The sequence below is a fragment of the Cynocephalus volans genome, chromosome 10, assembly GCF_027409185.1.
Source record: "Cynocephalus volans isolate mCynVol1 chromosome 10, mCynVol1.pri, whole genome shotgun sequence".
Taxonomy (NCBI): Eukaryota; Metazoa; Chordata; class Mammalia; order Dermoptera; family Cynocephalidae; genus Cynocephalus; species Cynocephalus volans.
In genome coordinates this window covers 28847533-28871501 of record NC_084469.1, presented here as the reverse complement: position 1 = coordinate 28871501, position 23969 = coordinate 28847533, and the positions used below count along the sequence as shown (strand labels likewise).

Sequence of the window (23969 nt, the reverse complement as noted above, 5' to 3'; positions counted from 1 at the left end):
AAGTTTCTCTGCCTGGGGCAGGTAGCAGAACACATTGTCATTTCTAATAATTTTCTCTTTTCTTAATGTGGCAGTGCCCTAAAGTACATGCCTCATGCAGTCCTCAAGCTCCTGGAGAACATGCCGATGCCTTGGGAGCAGATTCGGGATGTTCCTGTGCTGTACCACATCACTGGAGCCATTTCCTTCGTCAATGAGATTCCCTGGGTTATTGAACCTGTCTACATCTCCCAGTGGGGGTGAGAAGGGCTAGAATATGGTGGGTGGTGGTGGTGGTAGTTGGAGGACAGTGGGTGGAAGCTGTTTGTGACATTCTTGCCTTGCAGGTCAATGTGGATTATGATGCGTCGAGAAAAAAGAGACAGGAGGCATTTCAAGAGGATGCGTTTTCCACCTTTTGATGATGAGGAGCCACCCTTGGACTATGCTGACAACATCCTAGATGTTGAGCCACTAGAGGCCATTCAGCTAGAGCTGGACCCTGAGGAGGATGCCCCTGTGTTAGACTGGTTCTATGACCACCAGCCATTGAGAGACAGCAGGAAGTGAGTGATGGGTGGAGTTATCACTCCTGTGAGAGTTCTGGAAACCCAGAAGGAGTGCTGGGAGGGCAATAGGTGGTATGGTTTGGCTAGCTGCCTGTTTGATGTGGGCCCCTCTTTCTTTTCCATAGGTATGTGAATGGCTCCACTTACCAGCGCTGGCAGTTTACACTGCCCATGATGTCCACTCTCTATCGCTTGGCCAATCAGCTCCTGACAGACTTGGTGGATGACAACTACTTCTATCTTTTTGATCTGAAGGCCTTCTTTACCTCCAAAGCACTCAATATGGCCATTCCTGGAGGCCCCAAATTTGAACCTCTTGTTCGGGACATCAACCTACAGTAAGTTGGAGAGGGTAGGGATTTTAGGCCCCTTGGGTCAAGTAAAATCTAATCTTGATACTCAAGAAACTAGTCTGCTCATCCTTGATTTTGTATCCTAGGGATGAAGACTGGAATGAATTCAATGATATTAACAAGATCATCATCCGACAGCCTATTCGCACTGAATACAAGATCGCTTTTCCTTACTTATATAACAATCTTCCACACCATGTCCACCTCACCTGGTGAGAGATCTGGAGTACAATTGTTTGAAAGGAGAAGGCTGGTATTTAGGTTGGGCCAGGGCAGGAGAACTTTGGCTGACTCTTCCTTTCATTTTAGGTACCACACTCCTAATGTTGTGTTCATCAAAACTGAGGATCCTGATTTGCCAGCATTCTACTTTGATCCTTTGATTAACCCAATCTCCCATAGGCACTCAGTCAAGGTGAGAAGAAGGGTTACTTGATCTCAGCTCTTCCAAGAGAAATTTCCTGAGTTTGGCTGAAGTGTTATTAGATAAAAACTCAGCTAGAGAGAGTCATTTTTTCCATCCAGTTAAGTGTTCCCTTGAGCTATAAGCTAATTTGAGAGTTCAGCATTTGGCTCAAACAGGTTATTGATTGGTTAGAACATAGCCTTATAACACCAAGGTCATGAGTTCTGACCTCCATTCCAGCCAGCTGCAAAAAAAAAACCCCCAAAAAACAGGTTATTGATATAATCTTACTTTCTGTGATTATCCATCTGGGCTTTATCATTACACTCTTTATAGTCTATTTTGTTTCTATTGTGTTCTTTTTATTGAGATATAATTAACATACCATACACGTCACCCATTTAAAGTGTACAGTTCAGTGGTTTTTAGTTTATTCCCAGAGTTTTGCAACTCCACAGGCAATTTTAGAACATTTTCATCACGCTAAAAAGAAACTCTTAGCAGTCTCGATTTCCTCTCCACTTCCCTTGCCTTAGGCAACTACTAGTCTACTTTCTCTATAGATTTGCCTATTCTGGACATTCTGTGTAAATGGAATCATATACTATATGATCTTTTGTGACTGGCTTCTTATACTTAGCTTAATGTTTTCAATGGTCATCTATGTTTCATTGTGTTCTTAACATGAACAGATCTCCTTCCCCAAACCTAGTGTTTGGAGCTTGGGCAGGAGGAGCTTGCAGTGTTTTACCTTCTGTGGTATTGGGTCTCCTTTGGGAGACTTTTGGTGATGAGCAGTTGGGATGTGAGGAATGATGCTTACTTTCCTGGCTGGCCCTGGCTTGTTCTCTGATCCCTTGGTCCCCTTTGCCCTGGCCCTTTAGGGCTTCTCTTGTCAGGCAGCCCAGTTTCCATGGCAGGTGTAGCCACTGTGCTTGGCCCCAGAGAGTTTCCTTTTCATCTTAAGTCTTTGCCTAGTTCAGCGGTAGCTAAACTCTTGGGGGATTCCTCTTTCAGAGCCAGGAACCCTTGCCAGATGATGATGAGGAATTTGAGCTCCCAGAGTTTGTGGAGCCCTTCCTGAAGGACACACCCCTCTACACAGACAACACAGCTAATGGCATTGCCCTGCTCTGGGCCCCACGGCCCTTCAACCTACGCTCTGGTCGCACCCGCCGAGCCCTGGACATACCCCTTGTAAAGAACTGGTAAGTCTTCTACCTGAGGGTATGATAGTGGAAGTATAGGAGAAAAGACTCCAACTGCGTGGGCATGCTGCCTTTTCCAGAGTGCTGGAAGGAGAGATGGGGCAAGCTCTTGTGGGCTTGTTTTCCTAGGTATCGGGAGCATTGTCCTGCTGGGCAGCCTGTGAAAGTGAGGGTCTCCTACCAGAAGTTGCTTAAATACTATGTGCTGAACGCTCTGAAGCATCGGCCCCCTAAGGCCCAAAAGAAGAGGTAAGGTGCCCAAGGGCCCCTGCTCAGACTTTGGTTCTAGAGATAATTAGTAGACTAAATCTCATTCTTCTCCTTATTCCCACCCCAGATACCTGTTCCGCTCCTTTAAAGCCACCAAATTCTTTCAGTCTACAAAGCTGGACTGGGTGGAGGTGGGGCTGCAGGTTTGCCGCCAGGGCTACAACATGCTCAACCTTCTTATTCACCGCAAAAACCTCAACTACCTGCACCTGGACTACAACTTCAACCTCAAACCTGTCAAGACGCTCACCACCAAGGTAACTGCACTGGACCTTAGGGTCTCCTGTGCTTGAGGGATGGACAACTAGTTTTGCTCTGCCCCCTGAGCAAGGCATACTTCCACTTGGGGCCATTGCTCATTAGTGTTTTTTCTGTTCTTGGTATCTTCTCCAGGAAAGAAAGAAATCTCGTTTTGGGAATGCCTTCCATCTGTGTCGGGAAGTTCTGCGTTTAACTAAGCTGGTTGTGGACAGTCATGTACAGTATCGATTGGGCAATGTGGATGCCTTCCAGGTGAGGCTAGATATCCCCAGCCCCTGCCTAACTGAGGAGGCTGGGTGAAGTCTGTGCTGGCCATGGAGCTGGCACAAGCTTGAAGTCTGATGGGGCAATTTTGTTGCAGCTGGCAGATGGATTGCAGTATATATTTGCCCACGTGGGACAGCTGACAGGCATGTATCGATACAAATACAAGCTGATGCGACAGATTCGCATGTGCAAGGACCTGAAGCATCTCATCTATTATCGCTTCAACACGGTGAGAACCTGTCCTCACCAATTTAACTTTCTTAGATCCTTTTTCATTTTTACATCTAGTCAGGGCTCTTTCCAAGGACCTATTTGGACAGAAACTATGAATGTGTCATTCATTATTGCCCTTACCTTATGAATATGAACACTTCCCCCAAAAACTTTCCTTTAGGTCCAAATAGGGAGCCTCACTTTCTGGTTTCTGCCTTGCAGGATCTCATTTACCCTCCTATTTTATTTTATTTTATTTTTATTTTAGACCAAAATTTGGTATTATACCCCATTTTAGATGTTGAGGTCCCAGAGTTTTTTCTTTTTTTCCCTCCACTGCCATACATATGTTCCTCCTCTTACACCTCTGACCATTTTTCTGTTGTCTAAATGAATTGCTGACTTGTGTTCTTAACTTCTACTTGGGATCGTAGGGCCCTGTAGGGAAGGGCCCTGGCTGTGGCTTCTGGGCTGCTGGCTGGCGGGTCTGGCTGTTTTTCATGCGTGGCATTACCCCTTTGCTGGAGCGATGGCTGGGCAACCTTCTGGCCCGGCAGTTTGAAGGTGAGTGGTTTTCTGTGTTCAGTTTCTCCCATTGTTGCTTTAAGGGTAGATCATGTGTTTCTGCTCCTTGTATAAGAACCCTTTGTTGATGGATTGCCTCTAAGTCCTATTTCCCATTCTCAAATGAGTCTGACCTAATATTCTGTTTCTTGGGCTTCTCTCTGGGGCCTTGAGGCAACTATGCATTCACAGGAGTAGAAATTCCTCAGAAGCATAGCTGTGACTATTTGAGGTAGTTTGTCTTTTGCATGTCCAGGCACATGGATATTTTGTTTCTTGTGGGTTTTTTTCCACGTTTGTCTCTGGAGGATGGACACTTCGTTAACACTTAACGATTTCATTATAACCACGGTTAGTGAGGAGCATGAAGGTAGAGATCCTTACTAGAAATAAGGAGTCTTGCTTTTAATCACCTTGGGCCACTCCACTTTTAGGCCGACACTCGAAGGGGGTGGCAAAGACAGTAACAAAGCAGCGAGTGGAGTCACATTTTGACCTTGAGCTTCGGGCAGCCGTGATGCATGACATTCTGGACATGATGCCTGAGGGGATCAAACAGAACAAGGCCCGGACAATCCTGCAGCACCTCAGTGAAGCCTGGCGCTGCTGGAAGGCCAACATTCCCTGGAAGGTGGGTATCTCTCCAACTATAAGGAGGCATGGACATCCATTTTCCTGGGATTAGGATTAGCACTCCTGGACTCCCTTGGGGGGCTATCTGGTTCCCATCACATTCCCGTTGTGCCTTTTGCACTTTCAGGTACCTGGGCTGCCAACGCCCATAGAGAATATGATCCTTCGATATGTGAAGGCTAAGGCTGACTGGTGGACCAACACTGCCCACTACAACCGAGAACGGATCCGCCGTGGGGCCACCGTGGACAAGACTGTTTGCAAAAAGAACCTGGGCCGCCTCACACGGCTCTACCTGAAGGCGGAACAGGAGCGGCAGCACAACTACCTGAAGGTTAGGCAGAGTAGGCTGGGCTGGGTGTGGATGGTGGGCAGGAGGATGGACTGCAGGATTGGGAATGGTCCTGGGGGGATTGGCCTATGGTGGGAGGCTAATTTCATGTCCACCTTGCAGGATGGTCCTTACATCACAGCTGAGGAAGCAGTGGCAGTGTATACCACTACTGTGCATTGGTTGGAAAGCCGTAGGTTCTCACCCATCCCATTCCCCCCACTCTCCTACAAGCATGACACCAAGCTGCTCATCTTGGCCTTGGAGCGACTCAAGGAAGCTTATAGGTGAGGAATTGGGTAGATAGATATCTGCTAGGAGGGTGACAGGGAGGGAATGGCATCATTGTCAGAGTCCAAGAAAGGTTTAGCCTCAGTCCTTTTTGAGTTTGCCTTCCTCTTGGTTTTCCCATTCACTTTTCCTGTTGCCTTGTCAGTGTGAAGTCTCGGCTCAACCAGTCTCAGAGGGAAGAGCTAGGTCTGATTGAGCAAGCCTATGACAACCCCCATGAGGCATTGTCCCGCATCAAGCGTCACCTCCTTACACAGAGAGCCTTTAAGGAAGTGAGTGAGATGCCCCCCAAGTTTTCTTTTTGGCTCTGCTATTCTTGGTACCTAAGGTGGCTGGTTGCTTCAGATGATTGGTAGATTGGTGTCAGCCAGCTTCCTTGTCCCACAGGTGGGCATTGAGTTCATGGATCTCTATAGCCACCTGGTGCCAGTGTACGATGTGGAACCACTGGAGAAGATAACTGATGCCTACTTGGACCAGTACCTTTGGTATGAAGCTGACAAGCGCCGCCTTTTCCCACCCTGGATCAAGCCTGCTGACACTGAACCACCTCCACTGCTTGTTTACAAGTGGTGCCAAGGTAAAAGTTTTCTGGGATCATCCCCTGAGGAAAGGGGGTGTGAATTGAATTCTACATCAAGATTCCCTTCTGGGCAGTATGATCATTTTACTCTTGAAGCATGGTAATAAAGGCAGTAGTGTTGATGTTAAAGTGAACAAAGCTGATACTTGTAGCAATCGAGATGAATGAATGGAATGGTAGTGGGGTTAGGTTATGGAATGTAACAATAGCTATTGTGGGCACTAGTCCTGAGAGGGAATGTCTAACTTGCTGGAGACCTGTCTTGCCTACTCCTCAGGCATCAATAACCTTCAGGACGTGTGGGAGACAAGTGAGGGTGAGTGCAATGTCATGCTGGAATCACGCTTTGAGAAGATGTATGAGAAGATCGATTTGACCCTCCTTAATAGGCTGCTGCGACTCATCGTGGACCACAACATAGCTGACTATATGACAGCCAAGAACAATGTTGTCATCAACTATAAGGTGTGTTTTAGGGCAGAGTAACAAGGAATTGTGTGCAGTGCATTGTCTGACCCACTGAGTGAGGGTTTGCTGAGGGGAGAACAAAAAGAGGCCAGACCCTGGAGAAGCCTGCAATGTGGCCATAAGTTATTAATAGTTGTACTGTTTTCTTTCTAGGACATGAACCATACAAATTCATATGGGATCATCAGAGGCCTGCAGTTTGCCTCATTCATCGTGCAGTACTATGGCCTGGTGATGGATTTGCTTGTGTTGGGATTGCACCGGGCCAGTGAGATGGCTGGGCCCCCTCAGATGCCAAATGACTTTCTCAGTTTCCAGGACATAGCCACAGAGGCAGCCCACCCCATCCGTCTCTTCTGCAGATACATTGATCGCATCCATATTTTCTTCAGGTGAGGGCTTGGTTTTACTGTTATCCCTGCAGGGCATTGAGGCATATACCCTGCTTCTGAAAGTGGCTGTTGTACCTTAGTTGACTTGCTGCTGGGTTGGGGCTTTAAAATGGAATGAAGTCTGGAGGTGGCATGAAGTGGGGTTTCCATCTGTAGATCTGGAGGTCTCATGGGGTCCCAGTGTATTTGAGCATCAGCGATGTACCTTGCCTGATATAGGTTCACAGCAGATGAGGCTCGGGACTTGATCCAGCGTTACCTGACAGAGCACCCTGACCCCAACAATGAAAATATCGTTGGTTATAACAACAAGAAATGCTGGCCCCGAGATGCCCGCATGCGCCTCATGAAGCATGATGTCAACTTGTGAGTCTTAAGTTGGGGCTGTGTGACTTGGAAGGAAATCAGCCTGAGAGAACCAGAGGGCAATTAGAGACCATTTATGTGATTGTGTCCTGTGTGGGAGGAGTGTAGTCCTATTGGGATATCATTCTGGCCTTTGAATGGAAGTTTCTACCAGGAGACTGATGTGACCATATGTTCTCTGTGGGCAGAGGTCGGGCAGTGTTCTGGGACATCAAGAACCGTCTGCCACGGTCAGTGACTACAGTTCAGTGGGAGAACAGCTTCGTGTCTGTGTACAGTAAGGACAACCCTAACCTGCTGTTCAACATGTGTGGCTTTGAGTGCCGCATCCTGCCTAAATGTCGGACCAGCTATGAGGAATTCACCCACAAGGATGGAGTCTGGAACCTACAGAACGAGGTACAGCCTGGGAAAGGGGCTGGAAGTAACCTTACCACCCCTGTACCTCTGGGATAAATGCAAGCAAAGGACACATAGACCTTTTCATTTTCAGTCAGTTGAGCTTTGTTGGGTGGGTACGGCTTAGCAGTGGTCAGGGTTGGTCATTGCTTCTATGGCAATTCCAAGAACAAGTTAACCTTGACCTTGTGGTTTAGGTTACTAAGGAGAGGACAGCTCAGTGTTTCCTGCGTGTGGATGATGAATCAATGCAGCGCTTCCACAACCGTGTGCGTCAGATTCTGATGGCCTCTGGCTCCACCACCTTCACCAAGGTATATAAGGCCCCTAGCCCCAGCTTCTCTCATATTCTCTGCTTATCTCACATCCCTTTCAACTCTTCCCCTGGCTTGCAGTCCTTTCTTCCCAACTTTGTTTAGTGTACCAGTCTCATTGTTTGTGGGATAGCAGCTGAAAACATCACACCAATTCAGTTTTTTTCTGAGAATTCCCTGTAGGAATTCTGCAGCCTACCTCTGTAAGTTTGTGATAAATCTTAATTAAAACAAATGTAGAAATCTGATTCTTTAATTTGAATAAAAGACTTATTTTTGCATTTTCCCAGAGGTTTGATATCCAAATGATATAACTTATCTTTTAACCAGTAGCATAGAGTACCTGTAAAGAGCAGTTCTTACTGGGTATCTTAGTATTTATTTTCCCTTCATTTGCTTCTGAAGGCCTGGCTGAAGGCAGCTGGAATTGAGAAAGAATAATCTGAGGATTTGTTAACAGTGCATATTTAAGTTTTTGTAAGGTTTAAAAAGTCACTTCACCCTTATTTCCTTTAGAATAGCTCTCAACTATAATGTTTTTCTTCAAGCCTTCATTTCTCTTTAAGTATGCAGCATATGCACATGCAGAATGTTTTATATTTTTTAGTAAGACTTCTGTTAAGGATATATTTTATTATCTTAATATTCCTTACCTAAAATCCTTCATGACACATTTTTTGGAGTGTAGCATAAGGAAAGTTTGTCTTTTTAGGTTGCTTCCCTCCTTCCCCCGAGGGTCAGGTGACAGAAATTATGTATCACTTGTTAGCATTTGTTGACAGCCACTGTGTTCCAGGCATTATGCACACACTGAATGTAAGACAGAATCCCTCCTGGTGAGCTCACTATCTAGTTGGAGAAACAGGTAGTAGTCAGAGGACTATGATAGGACATGGCATTTATAGAGCTATTACATTATTTGGGAATCTGTGAGAACACTAGAGTTAATGACTCAACTCTATCCTAGTCTGGAAGAGGAAGAGGAAAGCCTTCCTGAGAGATGTAGCGTGAGGCAGGTGAGGGGAGGGCATTCCTTTAGCTAGAGGTGTGGAACTGTAACTATCATGGTATATGTGAGGATATAAAAAGTTCAGGATTTACTGGAGTAAGTTGTGGAGTTGAGAATGTTAGGAGATGAGGCTAGATAGGCAAGAGCCATGTCATGGAGGGCATTGCATGCCTTGTCAAGAATCTTATAAGGGTCTTAAGCACAGGGGTGACTTTGTCAGATTTCTGTTAAGTGGTTCACTCTTGAAGCTATTGAGGAGAGGGAATTTGAAGGATAGGATGGGAGACCAGGTTTGGCGACTGCTGCAGAAGTCCAGATAGAAATTATGAGAGCAGTGAAAGTAGAAGTAAGGAGAGGCGAACAGATTTTGATAAATAGTTAGCAGGTAAAATTAGCAGAACTTCATTTTGGTGGGGTGCTGGGGGAAAGAAAGTAGTAAAAGATGACATTCAGTTTTTGGCATGGGTGACTTGATAGATGTTGGTGCCACCAACTGGAAGACTACAGGAAGAAGAGCAGGTTTAGGAGAGAAGGTAAATGAATTAGTTTAGGATGTTTAAAGTTTGAGGTTTCTGAGAATGTCCAGATGGAGGTGTCCAACAGGCATTTGTTATATCATATTTCTTTAATTCCACGATACATATATGTGTAAATACAGCACATATATACATACATATACGTATATATCTTTTCGCCCTGCCTTTTAGTGGTGCCTCTTGAATTGGTGATCTCTTAGATTTGATTAAGAAACATGAGTTTGAAGCTCCAGGGAGAGGAACAAAGTGAAAGAGTAAGAGCAGTTAGGGGTAACTTAGAGGTTTCTATAGGATTCCAAGTAGCAGTCTGAAGCTTGGAGATGTCTTTATTGTAGATTTAAAAGTCTGTCAGCGTAAAGGTTGCAAGCCTAAGACTGAGCAAGATCACTGAGGGAGAATGTAGACTGAGAAGAGCAGAGGGACAAATATAGTAGTAGGGAACACCAAGAAGTAGTGTGGCCAGAATCAGCGGCAGAGTGCCAGGTTCCGGAAGCCAGGGCTGTCAGGAAGGAGTGTCCAGAATTGGGGTAGGTGCTTAACATTATCACTTGCCTAAGAGCATTTCCATTAGATAATGACTGAAAAGTATCCATTGGATTTGGCAGTTAGGACGTCATTGGTGACCTTAGCAAGAGCCGTTTCAGAAATAGTGGGGATGGAAGCCAGATGGCAGTGGGTGGGGCTTTATGGGAAGTGAGTGAGTGGAGACAGCAAGGACAGTCTATTTGCCAGAGTTGGAGTAAGAGGAGGAAGGACATTAGATGCCACCTAGAGGGAGCTATAAGACAAGGCAGGTATTTTGAATGGGAATGATTTGAGTATATTTAAATTAAGAAGCCAGTAGAAGTTCAAAGTGCAACAGAGAAGTGTGCCAACTAATGGCGCAGAGTTGCAGAGGAGTTCAGTATGGATACAGTAGAAGGCAAGCAGAGGAAAACATTTTCTGAACCTAATAGTAAAGAGGTCTGATGGCCAGCCCATTGCTCACTTGGGAGAGTGTGGTGCTGATAACACCAAGACTATGGGTTCAGATCCCTACGTAGGGATGGCCGGTTAGCTCACTTGGGAGAGCATGGTGCTGACAAGACCTAGTCAAGGGTTCAGATCCCCTTACCGGTCATCTTTAAAAAAAAAAATAATAATAATAAATAGGTCTGGATAGATGTGAATATAGATGAGGTTAGTGGGAAATTATAACAGATTTTGAATTTTTCACCTTTGCTTGGACTGGAGTGAGAGAGATGAGGTGTACATAGTGGACTTGAGGACAGCAGTGGGGATATGATAACGATTGTTGAAGAAACTGAGAGGAGAGGCTGGCTGGTTAGCTCAGTTGGTTAGAGTGCAGCCTTTTTAACACCAAGGTCATGGGTATGGATCCCTGTACTGGGGCTGCCAAAAAAAAAAAAAAAAAAACTGAGAAGGATTGGCAGGTGCGTTGAGGGCCCAGGTGGATTTTGAGAAAATGAAGACAACTGAAAGTGAGCGTTCGTTCTTCCCAGAAGTACTCAGCTACTCAGTGATGGATGGAGAAAGTGGGAAGATTATGGTGGTGATTTAGGAATGGAGTATTGTCAGAAAGCTGTTGTGGAGTGGTGAGGAATTAGGTGCAAAGGAATCAAGGGTGCTGGCCCCCCTTGGGACCTTCAGTGATTGGAGAGAAGGAAGAGATCAGAAGAGGCCAGTGGCCTTGCAAAAAAATGTGGGAATCAAGGGACTAGATATGAGAGGGAAGAGTCTGAGCAGTGGAGGAGTGTCTGAGGGGTTAGGCAGTTGGCTGTAATGGTTAAAAGCACAGGTTCTGGAGTCAAATTGGGTTTAGAACATAGCTGTGTCATATTACTAGTTGGGACCTTGGGCAGATTGCCCACGCTGGGCCTCACCTTATCTATGTATGAAGTAAGGGTACTGATATTACCTAGCTCAGAGGGCAAATTCCACAAAATGGGAATTAAATGAGATAAGGCATATAGTAAGCGATATTCTTAATAAATTGTTTAATAAATGTTCTCGTTAGTTAGAAGGATCAGAGATTACAATCAGATAGTAGAATATTAGAATTTATTTTCTGAAGTGGCTTAAGGTAAAGTAGTTCTTGCAATAAATGTCTTGGTCTTTCAAGGTTAATAATAGAAGGAAAACTAGTAGGGATAGAGGTGTCTGGACCTTATGGCCTTTATTCTTGTCATTTATGATTTTCTTTCCCCTTGGACTCCTTATAACCATTGCTGCCACCACCACCTTAAGTGCTGCCACTGCTCTTGCCTTAGGTATGTGTAATATAGTAACCCAGGCTAGGAGATAGGACCCTTCTCTTCAGTCTCAGTAGTAGCTATGATATAAGGCTGGAACATTTAAGCAAGACTTTGACAAGGGTTAGGAATAACAGAATGAAAATAGAGCACCTGGCAAGGTAGCCTGACTTACAAGGTGCAGCCTACTTTTACTTCGTGAGGGACCCTAAGGCTGCCTCCCTGTAAACAGCAGTCTCTCTGTCCCCTTCACCAAGGAATGCCTTTAAGCATTGTCTATACTTCTTAAAGTCTAAAGCCAAGAGGGATAGATCTTGAGAAAACATCTTTGTATGGCAGTAAGTGCATTTCTCTGCTCCTTTTTTTTTTTTTTGGCTTTTACTTTTAATTTACACTTACTTTTATTTATTTATTTATTTATTTATTTTATTTATTTTATTTAGTTTTATTTTTTTGTCTTTTTTGTGACCGGCACTCAGCCAGTGAGTGCACCGGCCATTCCTATATAGGATCCGAACCCACGGCGGGAGTGTCGCCGCGCTCCCAGTGCCGCCGCGCTCCCAGTGCCGCACTCTCCCGAGTGCGCCACGGGCTCGGCCCTTTAATTTATTTTTTATTGGCATATTCATTATTACAAATCATACTTATTCCTCATGCCCCTTATCCAATCTCTCCCCTCTCCGCCCACTAATAACCATAGGTTTGTTCTCTCCATCTGATAGATTAACTGTTGCTCTGTTGATTTGTTGCCTAGATGATCTGTCCAGTACTGAGACAGGTGTGATAAACTCCTCTACTGTAAATCAGATGCTTTTATTACTCTGGAGTGTGCTTTGTGGAGAGAAAGGACTTCTTTTCTTTCTTTTCTTTTCTTTTTTTTTTTTTTTTTTTGGTCTTTGCTTGTGTCTCTTCTTAGGTCAGTGCAGTTGAGAGTCTGACATGCTGTCTGAATGGTTGCTGTGACTACTGCTATAGACACTAGCCACTTTTGCGGCAGCCATGGCAATTGCAGTGGCTATGGTGGTCTATCTGCATGGAAATGGTGTTTTTGGTGTGCTCTTCACCTGGTCGCGGCTGGATCCGGCTTCCCCCAGCTTCATGCCTCAGGACCCTGGCGGGGCTACCAGGGTGGTGGTAGCAGCTTGCCTAGTTGTGCCTGGGTTTGGGTTTGGCCTCTCCCGGCTCCATTATTTTACACTTATTTTTAAATGGAAAAAAATTTATTGCATAATGTACCATTGCTCAAAGTGATACAGTAAAAGTTCCCATTAATTTTTCTACCATTTATTTTTCCATTTGCAATAAAAAGAAATTATATACTAAAGAGAGAAAGAAAACACCCAGAATCCCAGCATCCTAACATTAGTTTTTATTTTTTCACAGTTCTTTCCAAATTGTTCATGTCTACACAGCTGTATTAAATCTGCCAGTTAAAAGTTATGTGATAGGCAAGTTATGTAATGTGTTTCTTTTATGAAAACTTAAAGATATAGAATTCTTACTATGGTGCCTGGTATTGTAGACCTCAAAAAATGTTACTTTCCTTCCTATTGCCCTTGTCCCCAGGAACTTATGTTATTCTTAAAGAAATATTGGACTCCTTGGGAATTCATACTTCCTCCTCTCCAGGAATAAAGCACTGATAACTGCAACAGAACTAGATTTTTCTGTGATACAAATCATGCAGCTGGCAATTCTAAGAACCAAGTACAGTCAGAATTTACAGTCAGGCAGGGTGGCACTAGTCCCAGCTACTCAGGAGTCTGAGGCAGGAGGATCACTTGAGCCCAGCTGTCCTGGGCTGTATTGCCCTATGCTGATCAGGTGTTTGGCATCAATATGGTGACCTCCTGGTAACAGGACCACCAGGTTGCCTAAGGAGGAGTGAACTGGCCCAGGTTGGGAATGGAGCACGTTAAAACTCACGTGCTGATCAGTAATGGGACTGTGCCTGTGAACAGACACTGCACTCCATCCTGGGCAAAGTAGGTAGCAAGACCCTGTCTCTAAAACAAGCAAGCCAAAACCAAACCAAACCAAAACAAAACAAAAACAATATACCAGGTGGGCATTGTCCTACTTAAGTCAGCTAGCTTTGACTCCTACATCAAGCCAATTCTGGCCTCCGGTCCTCCTTTTTATAGATCTGTGCCTTCATTGTCTCATCCTGTGAACATGCTAGTTGCTCAGTCTAGCTTTTGTGATTTGATTTGAGCCATCACCTCACTCAATAGTCCCTTCTACCTGCTTGTCAGTATGAAATTTACTCAAGGCAAATCTCTGTGATAACACGACTCAATGTGATCTTCCATTTCAGTAATCGTCCAGGAGACATATTCTTTGCCTCTTGATTTATATCATTTGGTATTTTGCGGTTTCCTGTCTTTTTTTTATTCATCTTTTCAAAGAACTGGCTTTGATTTTATTGATTTTTTTTTTTTTTTTTTTTTTATGGTTTTTCTCTTTTTCGTTTTATTGATTTCGGCTCTTATACTACCCTTCCCTTTGCTTACTTTGGGTTTGATTTGCTCTTCATTTTCTCGTTTGTTAAGGTAAAAGTTTATTTATTTTATTTTATTTTTTTTAAAGATGACCAGTAAGGGAATATTAACCCTTGACTTGGTGTTGTCAGCACCATGCTCACCCAGTGAGCTAACCGGCCATCTCTGTATGGGATCCAAACCCGTGGCCCTGGTGCTATCAGCACCGCACTCTCCCGAGTGAGCCATGAGCCGGCCCAGGACCTTCCTTCTTTTCTAATAGAAGTATTTAATGCTATAAATTTTCCTCTAAGCAGTGCTTTAGCTGCATTTCTCAAGTTTTAATATTGTGTTTTCATTTTCATTCAGTTAAAAATATGTTCTAATTTCCCATATGAGTTCTTATTTCACCTTAGGTTATTTATAAGTATACTGTTTAATTTTCACAAATTTGGGGGTTCCTGTTACTCCTGTTACTAGTTTCTAGTTTAATTCCATTATGGTAGGGGAGCATACTGTATATGTTCTAAGGTTTTTTAAAAATGTATCAAGACTTGTTTTATGGCCTCGCATACATGGTCTATTTTAGTGATTGTCCCACGTATACTTGAAAAGAATTTATAGTCTGGTTTTGTTGGGTAGAGTGTTTTATAACTGTCAGTTAGGTCTAGTTAGTTGACTGCATTCTTCAAGTCTTCCATATCCTTAATGGTTTTTTTTGTCTGTTTCTATCAGTTACTGAGAGAGGAGTATTGGGAATCTTCAACTATAATTGTGTATTTATGATTTATTTTTTCTTTCCGGTCTATCATTTTTTGCTTCATATATATTGAAATTCTGTTATTAAGTACATAATGTATTTAGGATTATTATGCCTTTTGAATGAATTGACTCCTTTTTCTTTACCAAATGTCCCTCTTTATTCCTGGTAATATTCCCTGTTGTGAAGTCGTCTTTGTCTTATATCAGTAGTGCCACTCCAGCTTTGTTTTGTGTTTGTGTGGATGTCTTTTTTCATCTTTTTACTTTTAACCTATCTGTATCTTACGGTATAAGTACTTATCTTGTAGACAGTATATAGTTGGATCTTGCTTTTTAAAAAAAATCCAGTTTGACAGTTTTTGTCTTACAAATGAACAAAATACTCCAATTAAGGTTTATATAACTATCAACATTGTTGGTTTTACATTTACCATCTTGTCTGCATTTTATCTTATCTGCTGCTCTTCTCTTTTCCTACCTTCATTTGGATTTAGTATATGATTTTAATTTATCTCCACTCTTGGTTTATTGGCTACATGTCTTTGTTTTATTTTTTGTTGGTTGCTGTAGAGTTTACAGTATACATCTCTAACTTAACCATGGTCTTTTGTGACCATTGGTCTACTACTAATAATATATTAATTTACATATAGTACAAGAACCTTACAACAATATACTTCCACTTCTCCTTCCATTCTATGTAGTATTTTTGTCATATGTTTTAATTGTACTTATATAATAAATACTACAATACTTTGTTACCATTCTTGCTTTAAAGAGCCTTTATCTTTTATAGAAATTAGAGTGAGAAAAAAATGTTTTTTGCCTTTTACATACATACTATTTCTGGTATTCTCCATTACTTTATATAGATGCAAATTTCCATCTGGTATTGTTATTGTTCTGTTTAAAGAATTTCCTTTAACATTTCTTATAGTAAAGGCCTACTGGCCATGATAACATCTGTTTTTCTCCTCATTATATTCATGTTTTTCACTGTATACTCAGACGTAATTATAAGATTTTTCATAGCTGTTTTATGGTCCTTGTCTGCTAATTCCATCATTTGTGTTGTTTCTCAGTCTGTTTCTGTTGATTATTTTTCTTTGTTTGTTTATAGGTAATTTATTCCTCCTTGTTTGTATGCAAGGTAATTTTTGATTGGATGCTGGTAATTTTGAATTTTATATTTGTTTTTTTGTTTTTGGTGGCTGTCTGGTACAGGGATCTGAACCCCTTCACTTTGGTGTTTACAGCACCATGCTCTAACCAACTGAGCTAACCAGCCAGCTCTGAATTTTATATTGTTGATTGCTGGGTTTTGTTATATTCCTTTGAAGAATATTGGGCTGTGTTCTGGTGTGCGGTTAAGTAACTTGTGGATTAGTATGATCCTTTTGAGACCTGCTTTTAAGCTTGGTTGTGGCTGATCCAGAGCAGCCTTTGTTCTGGTGCCAATTTATTTATACTACTAAGTTGTTATCTTTCTGGATACTCTACCCAATTCCCATGTATTCCAAGGTCTCTCTACTCTGGTAGGAACACAAACTGTTCCCAGCCTTGTATGAGCTGTGGGACTTGTTCAGCCTACTGCTTTCCAGTAGTTGTTTCTGTAACCTCAGGGAGCTTTATTGCATACAGATTGGTGCTTGGCCAAAAGTTTAAGAGGATCCCCTCATAGATCTCCAGAAATCTATTTCTGTGTACGTTCCCTCTCTGCAGTACTTCTACCCCGTAAATTCTAGCTGCTTTGGCCTCTTTGAACCCTAGTCTCTATCTTTTTAGTTCATTGAGGCTATTGGGCTCTGTTTCTATTACTCCTCCATGTATGTGCTGTAGCTTGGAAACTGCCACTAGGCAGTGAGCTGGGATAGTTGTAGGGCTCACTTCATCTGTCTCCCTTTTCTCAAGACTTGTAGTCTGTGCTGCCCATTGTCAGTTGTCTAAAAACATTGTTTTAAATATCTCATTTAGATTTTTTTTTTTTTTTTAAGGTCGGCTGGCTGGTACAGGGATCGAACCCTGGACCTTGGTGTTATCAGCACCATGCCCTACCAACTGAGCTAACCAACCAGCCCATAATACCTCGTTTAGTTTTCTTGTTGTTTATAGTGGGAGGGTAATTTCTGTAGCCCCATTAGTTTTATTACTTCCATTAAATTTTTAATAGTTTTTCTTATTCCTCCTTCTTTCTCCCCTATCCACCCTGAGATTACTTACTGCATTTGGTTCTTATTTTAACAACGTTTATATGGCCTCGGTTCATTTTTTTAAATTGAGATGTAATTCACTTGTCATAAAATTCACACTTCTAAGCTATACAGTTCAGTTTTCAGTATATTCATAAATCATGCAACCATCACCACTATCTAATTCCAGACCATTTTCATCACCCTAAAAAGAAATTCCCATTCCACTAGCAGTCCCTCATTCACCTCCTTACCCCTACCTGGTTCGTGGCAACCTCATTTTTTTTTTTTTTTTTTTTTCTAATTTGACTGGTAAGGGGATCTTAACCCTTGACTTGGTGTTGTCAGCACCACACTCTCCCAGGTGAGCTAACCGGCCATCCCTATATAGGGATACGAACCTGTGGCCTTGGTATTATCAGCACCACACTCTCCCAAGTGAGCCACAGGCCGGCCCTGGTTCCTGGCAACTTCTATTCTACCTTCCATCTATATGGATTTGCCTATTCTGGACAATATATGGCTTATTTTGTCTGGCTTCTTTCACTTAGCATAATTTGTTAGTGCTCAGTCCTTTTTATGGATTAGTAACATTTCATTTTATGGATTTTCCACTTTTTGGCTATTATGAATAATGCTGCTGTGAATATTTGTGTGCATGTGTTTGTGTAGACATCTGTTGTTTACATTTCTCCTATGTATATACCTAGGAGTGGAATTACTCAGTCATGTAGCAACTCTCTTTAAGGAGCTGTGGGACTGTTTTCCAAAATGGCTGCTCTATTTTACACTCCCACCAGCAGTATTTGAGGGTTCCATTTTCTCTACATTCTTACTAACACTTGTCATCTCTCTTTGATTGTGTTCATCCTAGTGAGTATAGTTTTTTGGGGGGGGGGGGTGGAGATCTGAACCCTTGACATTGGAGTTACAACACTGTGCTCTAACCATCTGAGTTAAACAGCCAGCCCTTCATTATGGTGCTTTGTGTTTTTCTTTTTTTTAATCTTTTTTTTTTTTTTGGTGGCTGGCCAGTAATAGGGATCGAACTCTGTACCTTGGTGTTATCAGCACCATGTTCTAACCAACAAGCTAACTAGCCAGCCCCTCATTGTGGTTTTGATTATATTTCCCTAATGACTGATGAAGTTGAGCTCAAATCTTTGAGTACTAGGGATGTAACTAACTGGATCAAATAGTCCTGAGCCCTCCTCCTTAACCACCCTCCCCCGCTCAGTTCATCTGTAATGTACTTTTTCGCACTATCTTTAGATTGTGAATAAGTGGAATACAGCTCTCATTGGCCTTATGACATACTTTCGGGAGGCTGTGGTGAATACCCAGGAACTCCTTGACTTGTTGGTAAAATGTGAGAACAAGATCCAGACACGTATCAAGATTGGACTTAACTCCAAGATGCCAAGTCGCTTCCCCCCTGTTGTGTTCTACACCCCTAAGGAGTTGGGTGGACTCGGCATGCTCTCAATGGGTCATGTGCTCATCCCCCAGTCTGACCTCAGGTAGGGCTTGGTTGAAAATCTCTCTAGACCTTGTTGCTTAGACCCTGAGGGAAGGGGGTGTTTCTTTACTTTTAGGCTTTATTTTTTTCTTGGTTGTGCCCCACAATAGGTGGTCCAAACAGACAGATGTAGGTATCACACACTTTCGTTCAGGAATGAGCCATGAAGAAGACCAACTGATTCCCAACTTGTACCGCTACATACAGCCATGGGAGAGCGAGTTCATTGATTCTCAGCGGGTCTGGGCTGAGTATGCTCTCAAGAGACAAGAGGCCATTGCTCAGAACAGGTGGGCATCCAGGAGGGCTTACTAACCTTGGGGCAGGGGGAGGATGGTGAACTTTGAGTCCTGTGAAAGTTGGGGGCAGAACCTGCCATGTTTTTATGGAGGCAAGAAGGCAGGTTCTACTCCTAACCCTAATTATCCTTAGCCAGGAAGGAATGCTGAGATCTTCATATGAGATAGTGTTTTGACTTTAATCTTTTTTTCTTTGCAGACGGCTGACTTTAGAAGATCTAGAAGATTCATGGGATCGTGGCATTCCTCGAATCAACACCCTCTTCCAGAAAGACCGGCACACATTGGCTTATGATAAGGGCTGGCGTGTCCGAACTGACTTTAAACAATACCAAGTACGTGGAGGTGATAGTGAAGAGATTTCCCCTGAATTTGGAGAATCCATGGCCATCCTGGGAACCTGGGGCAGTACTTATCCAGACTCTTGACCATACCTGCTTTGCCATCTAGGTTTTGAAGCAGAACCCTTTCTGGTGGACACACCAGCGGCATGATGGGAAGCTCTGGAACCTGAACAACTACCGTACAGACATGATCCAAGCTCTTGGTGGTGTAGAAGGCATTCTGGAACACACACTCTTCAAAGGCACCTACTTCCCTACCTGGGAGGGGCTTTTCTGGTAAGGATTCTCTTCTCTTATAGAGACCTGTCACAACCCTCTGAGCTTATTCCATTTCCCAGAGAGCCACCCTAGGAGGTTGGCAGTGCTATGGGAGATGTCAGGACATCACCTCACCTGGTTCTGCTCCCCAGGGAGAAGGCCAGTGGCTTTGAGGAGTCAATGAAGTGGAAGAAGCTAACTAATGCCCAGCGATCAGGATTGAACCAGATTCCCAATCGTAGATTCACCCTCTGGTGGTCCCCAACCATCAACCGAGCCAATGTGAGTGTGATTGGTAGAGATTGGAGATGGGAGGGCCGGCCTGTGGCTCACTTGGGATAGTGTGGTGCTGATTACACCAAGGCCACAGGTTCGGATCCCTATATAGGGATGGCCGGTTCACTCACTTTGGAGATTGGAGATGGGGAGCTAAAAACAAGTGTTTCTACAATCTTAGTTATGTCTTGAGGACCAAAGTCTCTTGATCTCTAGTGTCACATTCTTTTTTCCTGGCAGGTATATGTAGGCTTTCAGGTGCAGCTGGACCTGACAGGTATCTTCATGCATGGCAAGATCCCCACACTGAAGATCTCTCTCATCCAGATCTTCCGGGCTCACTTATGGCAGAAGATCCATGAGAGCATCGTTATGGACTTATGTCAGGTAGGCTAGAATTGAGGGGAGAGGTTGCCACAGAAAGAGATCAGCTTGCTGTTTTGTGTATGGGAAATCCACCCTGGAATTTCTGAGGATGAGAGTCCTATTGCCTCATTATCTTAAATTCTGCAAACCCTCATTGTAACTTGTAATGGGCTTCCATTACAATTCATAACCTTTCCACCTTTTCCTTCAGGTGTTTGACCAGGAACTGGATGCACTGGAAATTGAGACAGTACAAAAGGAGACAATCCATCCCCGAAAGTCCTATAAGATGAACTCTTCCTGTGCAGATATACTGCTCTTTGCCTCCTATAAGTGGAATGTCTCCCGGCCCTCATTGCTGGCAGACTCCAAGTAAGTGCCTTATGACCCAGGCCAGGCATCCAGGAACCTTAGTTTTACTATTCTTCTAGCAGTGCTACTTTAGGAATTGTCTCTGCCTTTCTTTCAAACTCAGAGCCAGTGCTACTCCTATAGCCCACCAGCACCTTCAGTCAGGTCTGTTAATTCTCTGGGTGTCTTGCTGATCTGGAACAGACAAAGGGGAGGATAGTTATGGGATTCACGTGTAGTAAATGGGAGTTCTTGTGGGTCTGGAGATTATGCCTGTGGCTTTCTGGAAACCTGACCTCTCTCCACCCTCAGGGATGTGATGGACAGCACCACCACTCAGAAGTATTGGATTGACATCCAGTTGCGCTGGGGGGACTATGATTCCCATGACATCGAGCGCTATGCCCGGGCTAAGTTCCTGGACTATACCACAGACAACATGAGTATCTACCCTTCACCCACAGGTGTGCTCATTGCCATTGACCTTGCCTATAACCTGCACAGGTGAGTTGGGGCTCAGAAGCATTTATTTTCCTTTAGCCCTATACTTTGGCCAGCAGTCTTTCTTCTTCTGTAGAGTAGCAGTTTGCCTTGTTCCTGAGGCTGTTTGGCTGGTCTTAACTTTTTGCCTTTTCCACCCTCATAGTGCCTATGGAAACTGGTTCCCAGGCAGCAAGCCTCTCATACAGCAGGCCATGGCCAAGATCATGAAGGCAAACCCTGCCTTGTATGTGTTACGTGAACGGATCCGCAAGGGGTTGCAGCTCTATTCATCTGAGCCCACTGAACCTTATCTGTCCTCTCAGAACTATGGCGAGCTCTTCTCCAACCAGATTATCTGGTTTGTGGATGACACTAATGTCTACAGAGTGACTATCCACAAGGTGAGTGTTAGGAGCAATATAGGGGTGTGGAGCTCTATATGTGCCTATGGCGGGGTCACAGGGCAAGTGTGTGTACATATTGGGATGAAGGCAGGATGGCTGTGTCTAGGCCATGCTAACTAATGTAATCATTCTTTAGACCTTTGAAGGGAACTTGACAACCAAGCCCATCAATGGGGCCATCTTCATCTTTAACCCACGCACAGGACAGTTGTTCCTCAAGATAATCCACACATCTGTGTGGGCTGGACAGAAGCGTCTTGGGCAGGTGAGCATGTTAAAGGATAAGAGAGGCCATAGAACCTTGCTGCCTCTTGGGGCAGGAGTACAGGGACAGGGGTAAGAGAGAGTATCTGTTGTTTCTCTCTGTTGCAAGACTGAGGATCTCATTTGAATTTATCCCCTGAATTACTTAATTTGGGAAGTATTCCATACGAAGCCCGAGAGTGTGTGAGAATCTCCCATCTCTAACCTATCTTGAACAGGGCTACCAACATCAACTTTCTAAAAGGAACAAACATCTTAAAGCATCACTTTCACCAAATCTCTTTTCTACCATAAAACCTTTGGTAGCATCTTCCTTCTTGATGAATTAACTCTTCTTTGACTTCCTAGACATTTGATATCTGGCTGGCTATTCAGACACAGTTTTCTCTTCCTTTGTAGCATTTTTCTTTTTTGAGACCAGGATCCTAATATCCCAACACCCTGATGCTCATCTCCACCTGTATTAGTCCATTTTGTGTTGCTATGACCATACCTGAGACTAGGTAATTTATAAAGAACAGAGGTTTCTTTGGCTTACAATTCTGGGACAGCTGCATCTGGTGCAGGCCTCAGGCTGCTTCTACTCATGGCGGAAAGTGGCGGGCAGCCATTGGGTACAAGCAGATCACATGGCGAGAGGAAGCAAGAGAGCAAGAGGAGGTGCCAGGGTCTTTTAAACAACCAACTCTCGTGGGAACTAATAAAGCAAGAACTCACTCATTTTCCCCCCCACCTAGGGAGAGCACTAATCCATTCATGAGGGATCCGCTGCCATGACTCAAACTGTCACACTGGGGATCAGATTTCCACAAGTTCTGGGAGGACAATATGTCCAAACTCTATCATTCCACCCCTGGCTTCCTAAAACTCATGTCACTCTGACATACAAAATACAGTCATTCCATCCCATCAGTCCCAAAAGTCTTAGCTTGTTACAGCACCAACTTGAAAGTCCAAAGTCACATCTGAGACCAAAAGCAAAAGTCCTTCCAGCTGTGAACCTGTAAAAATCAAAACCAAATTTATCTACTTCCTAGATACAGTGGTAGAACAGACATAGGGTACACATTCCCATTCCAAAAGGAATAGGCTAAAAGAAAGGAGAAACAGGCCCCAAACAAGTCTGAAACCCAGCAGGGCAGACATTAAGCCTTAAAACTCCAAAATAATCTTTGACTCCAAGTTCTGCATCCTGAGCACAATGGGGCATCTGGGCCCCCAAAGCCTCAGGCAGCCTCACTCCCACAGCTGACAGGCACAGCCCACTGGTCTGTGCTGGTGCCTGCAGCTTTTCCAGGACCGCATTGCATGTTGCCAGTGGCCTTAAACTTCTGGGGTCCATGTGGCAGCCCTGCTGCCTTGGCTCTGTTAGACATTTCCCTTGTGGGGGCCTCTGTTGTGGCTCCGCCCCTGCAACAAGTCTCTGCCTGGGCCCCCAGGCTGTTCCATACATTTTCTGAAATCTGGGTGGAGGCTGCCACTCCTTCACTGCTCTCATGTTCTTTTTTTTTTTTTTTTCTTTTGTCTTTTTCGTGACCGGTACTCAGCCAGTGAGTTTACCGGCCATTCCTATATAGTATCCGAACCCGTGGCGGGAGCGTCACTGTGCTCCCAGCACCGCACTCTCCCGAGTGCGCCACGGGCTCGGCCCCACTGCTCTCATGTTCTGCTAGCCTGCAGACTTAACATGATATGGACGCCACTGAGGTTTCTTCCTGTGCTCTCTAGAGCTGCTGCACAAACCACACTTGGGGCCACTTGAGGCAGGGCTGCTCCAGCCAGAGAAGCTGGGATGCAGGGAGCAGGTTCCTGAGGGCAGCTACACCCCAAGTCTGTCCTGGGACAACTCAGTCCTTCTAGGCCTCAGGGCTTGTGATGGGAGGGGCACCCTTCCAGACTTCTGAAATGCCTTCAGGGCCTTTCTCCCATTGTCTTGGCTATTCGCATCTGGCTGCCTCATCACCAGGATAATGTCTTTAGAAACCATTTTGTCCACTTCACACTTAACATTTTTCTCCTGCTCTCAGCTTCTCTACCACATGGCCAGGTTGCAAATTTTCCAAATCTTTACACTCTGCTTCCCTTTTAAGTTTTGGCTTTACATCATTCCTTTTCTGCCATAACTCAGCATAGATTGTTGCAGGTAGCCATGCAGCTTCCTTAATACTTTGCTGTTTGGAAACCTCTTCTGCCAGACATTCTGGTTCACAACTCTTTAAGTCCCACCTTCCACAAAGTCCTAGGGCATGACATAATGCAGCCAAGTTCCATGCTATGGTGTAGCAAGGGTGATCTTTTGTCCAGTTTCTG

General features: G+C 44.0%; 1 protein-coding gene across 1 annotated transcript in view; it reads left to right on the top strand.

Moving 5' to 3' along the window:
• Positions 1–23969, top strand: part of PRPF8 (pre-mRNA processing factor 8) — a 32019-nt gene that overhangs the window by 1939 nt on the left and 6111 nt on the right. Inside the window, exons 4-34 of the mRNA XM_063109281.1 lie at positions 75–239; positions 327–545; positions 674–886; positions 988–1113; positions 1211–1316; positions 2325–2515; positions 2645–2764; positions 2853–3042; positions 3179–3298; positions 3408–3542; positions 3961–4090; positions 4525–4721; positions 4851–5057; positions 5178–5341; positions 5491–5617; positions 5733–5925; positions 6206–6393; positions 6550–6788; positions 7008–7154; positions 7343–7553; positions 7751–7867; positions 18368–18615; positions 18725–18904; positions 19113–19248; positions 19364–19533; positions 19668–19797; positions 20032–20178; positions 20369–20529; positions 20821–21012; positions 21155–21392; positions 21532–21660. Coding sequence (XP_062965351.1) covers positions 75–239; positions 327–545; positions 674–886; positions 988–1113; positions 1211–1316; positions 2325–2515; positions 2645–2764; positions 2853–3042; positions 3179–3298; positions 3408–3542; positions 3961–4090; positions 4525–4721; positions 4851–5057; positions 5178–5341; positions 5491–5617; positions 5733–5925; positions 6206–6393; positions 6550–6788; positions 7008–7154; positions 7343–7553; positions 7751–7867; positions 18368–18615; positions 18725–18904; positions 19113–19248; positions 19364–19533; positions 19668–19797; positions 20032–20178; positions 20369–20529; positions 20821–21012; positions 21155–21392; positions 21532–21660 — 5236 coding nt within the window. The remainder of the gene's footprint in view (positions 1–74; positions 240–326; positions 546–673; positions 887–987; positions 1114–1210; positions 1317–2324; positions 2516–2644; positions 2765–2852; positions 3043–3178; positions 3299–3407; positions 3543–3960; positions 4091–4524; positions 4722–4850; positions 5058–5177; positions 5342–5490; positions 5618–5732; positions 5926–6205; positions 6394–6549; positions 6789–7007; positions 7155–7342; positions 7554–7750; positions 7868–18367; positions 18616–18724; positions 18905–19112; positions 19249–19363; positions 19534–19667; positions 19798–20031; positions 20179–20368; positions 20530–20820; positions 21013–21154; positions 21393–21531; positions 21661–23969) is intronic.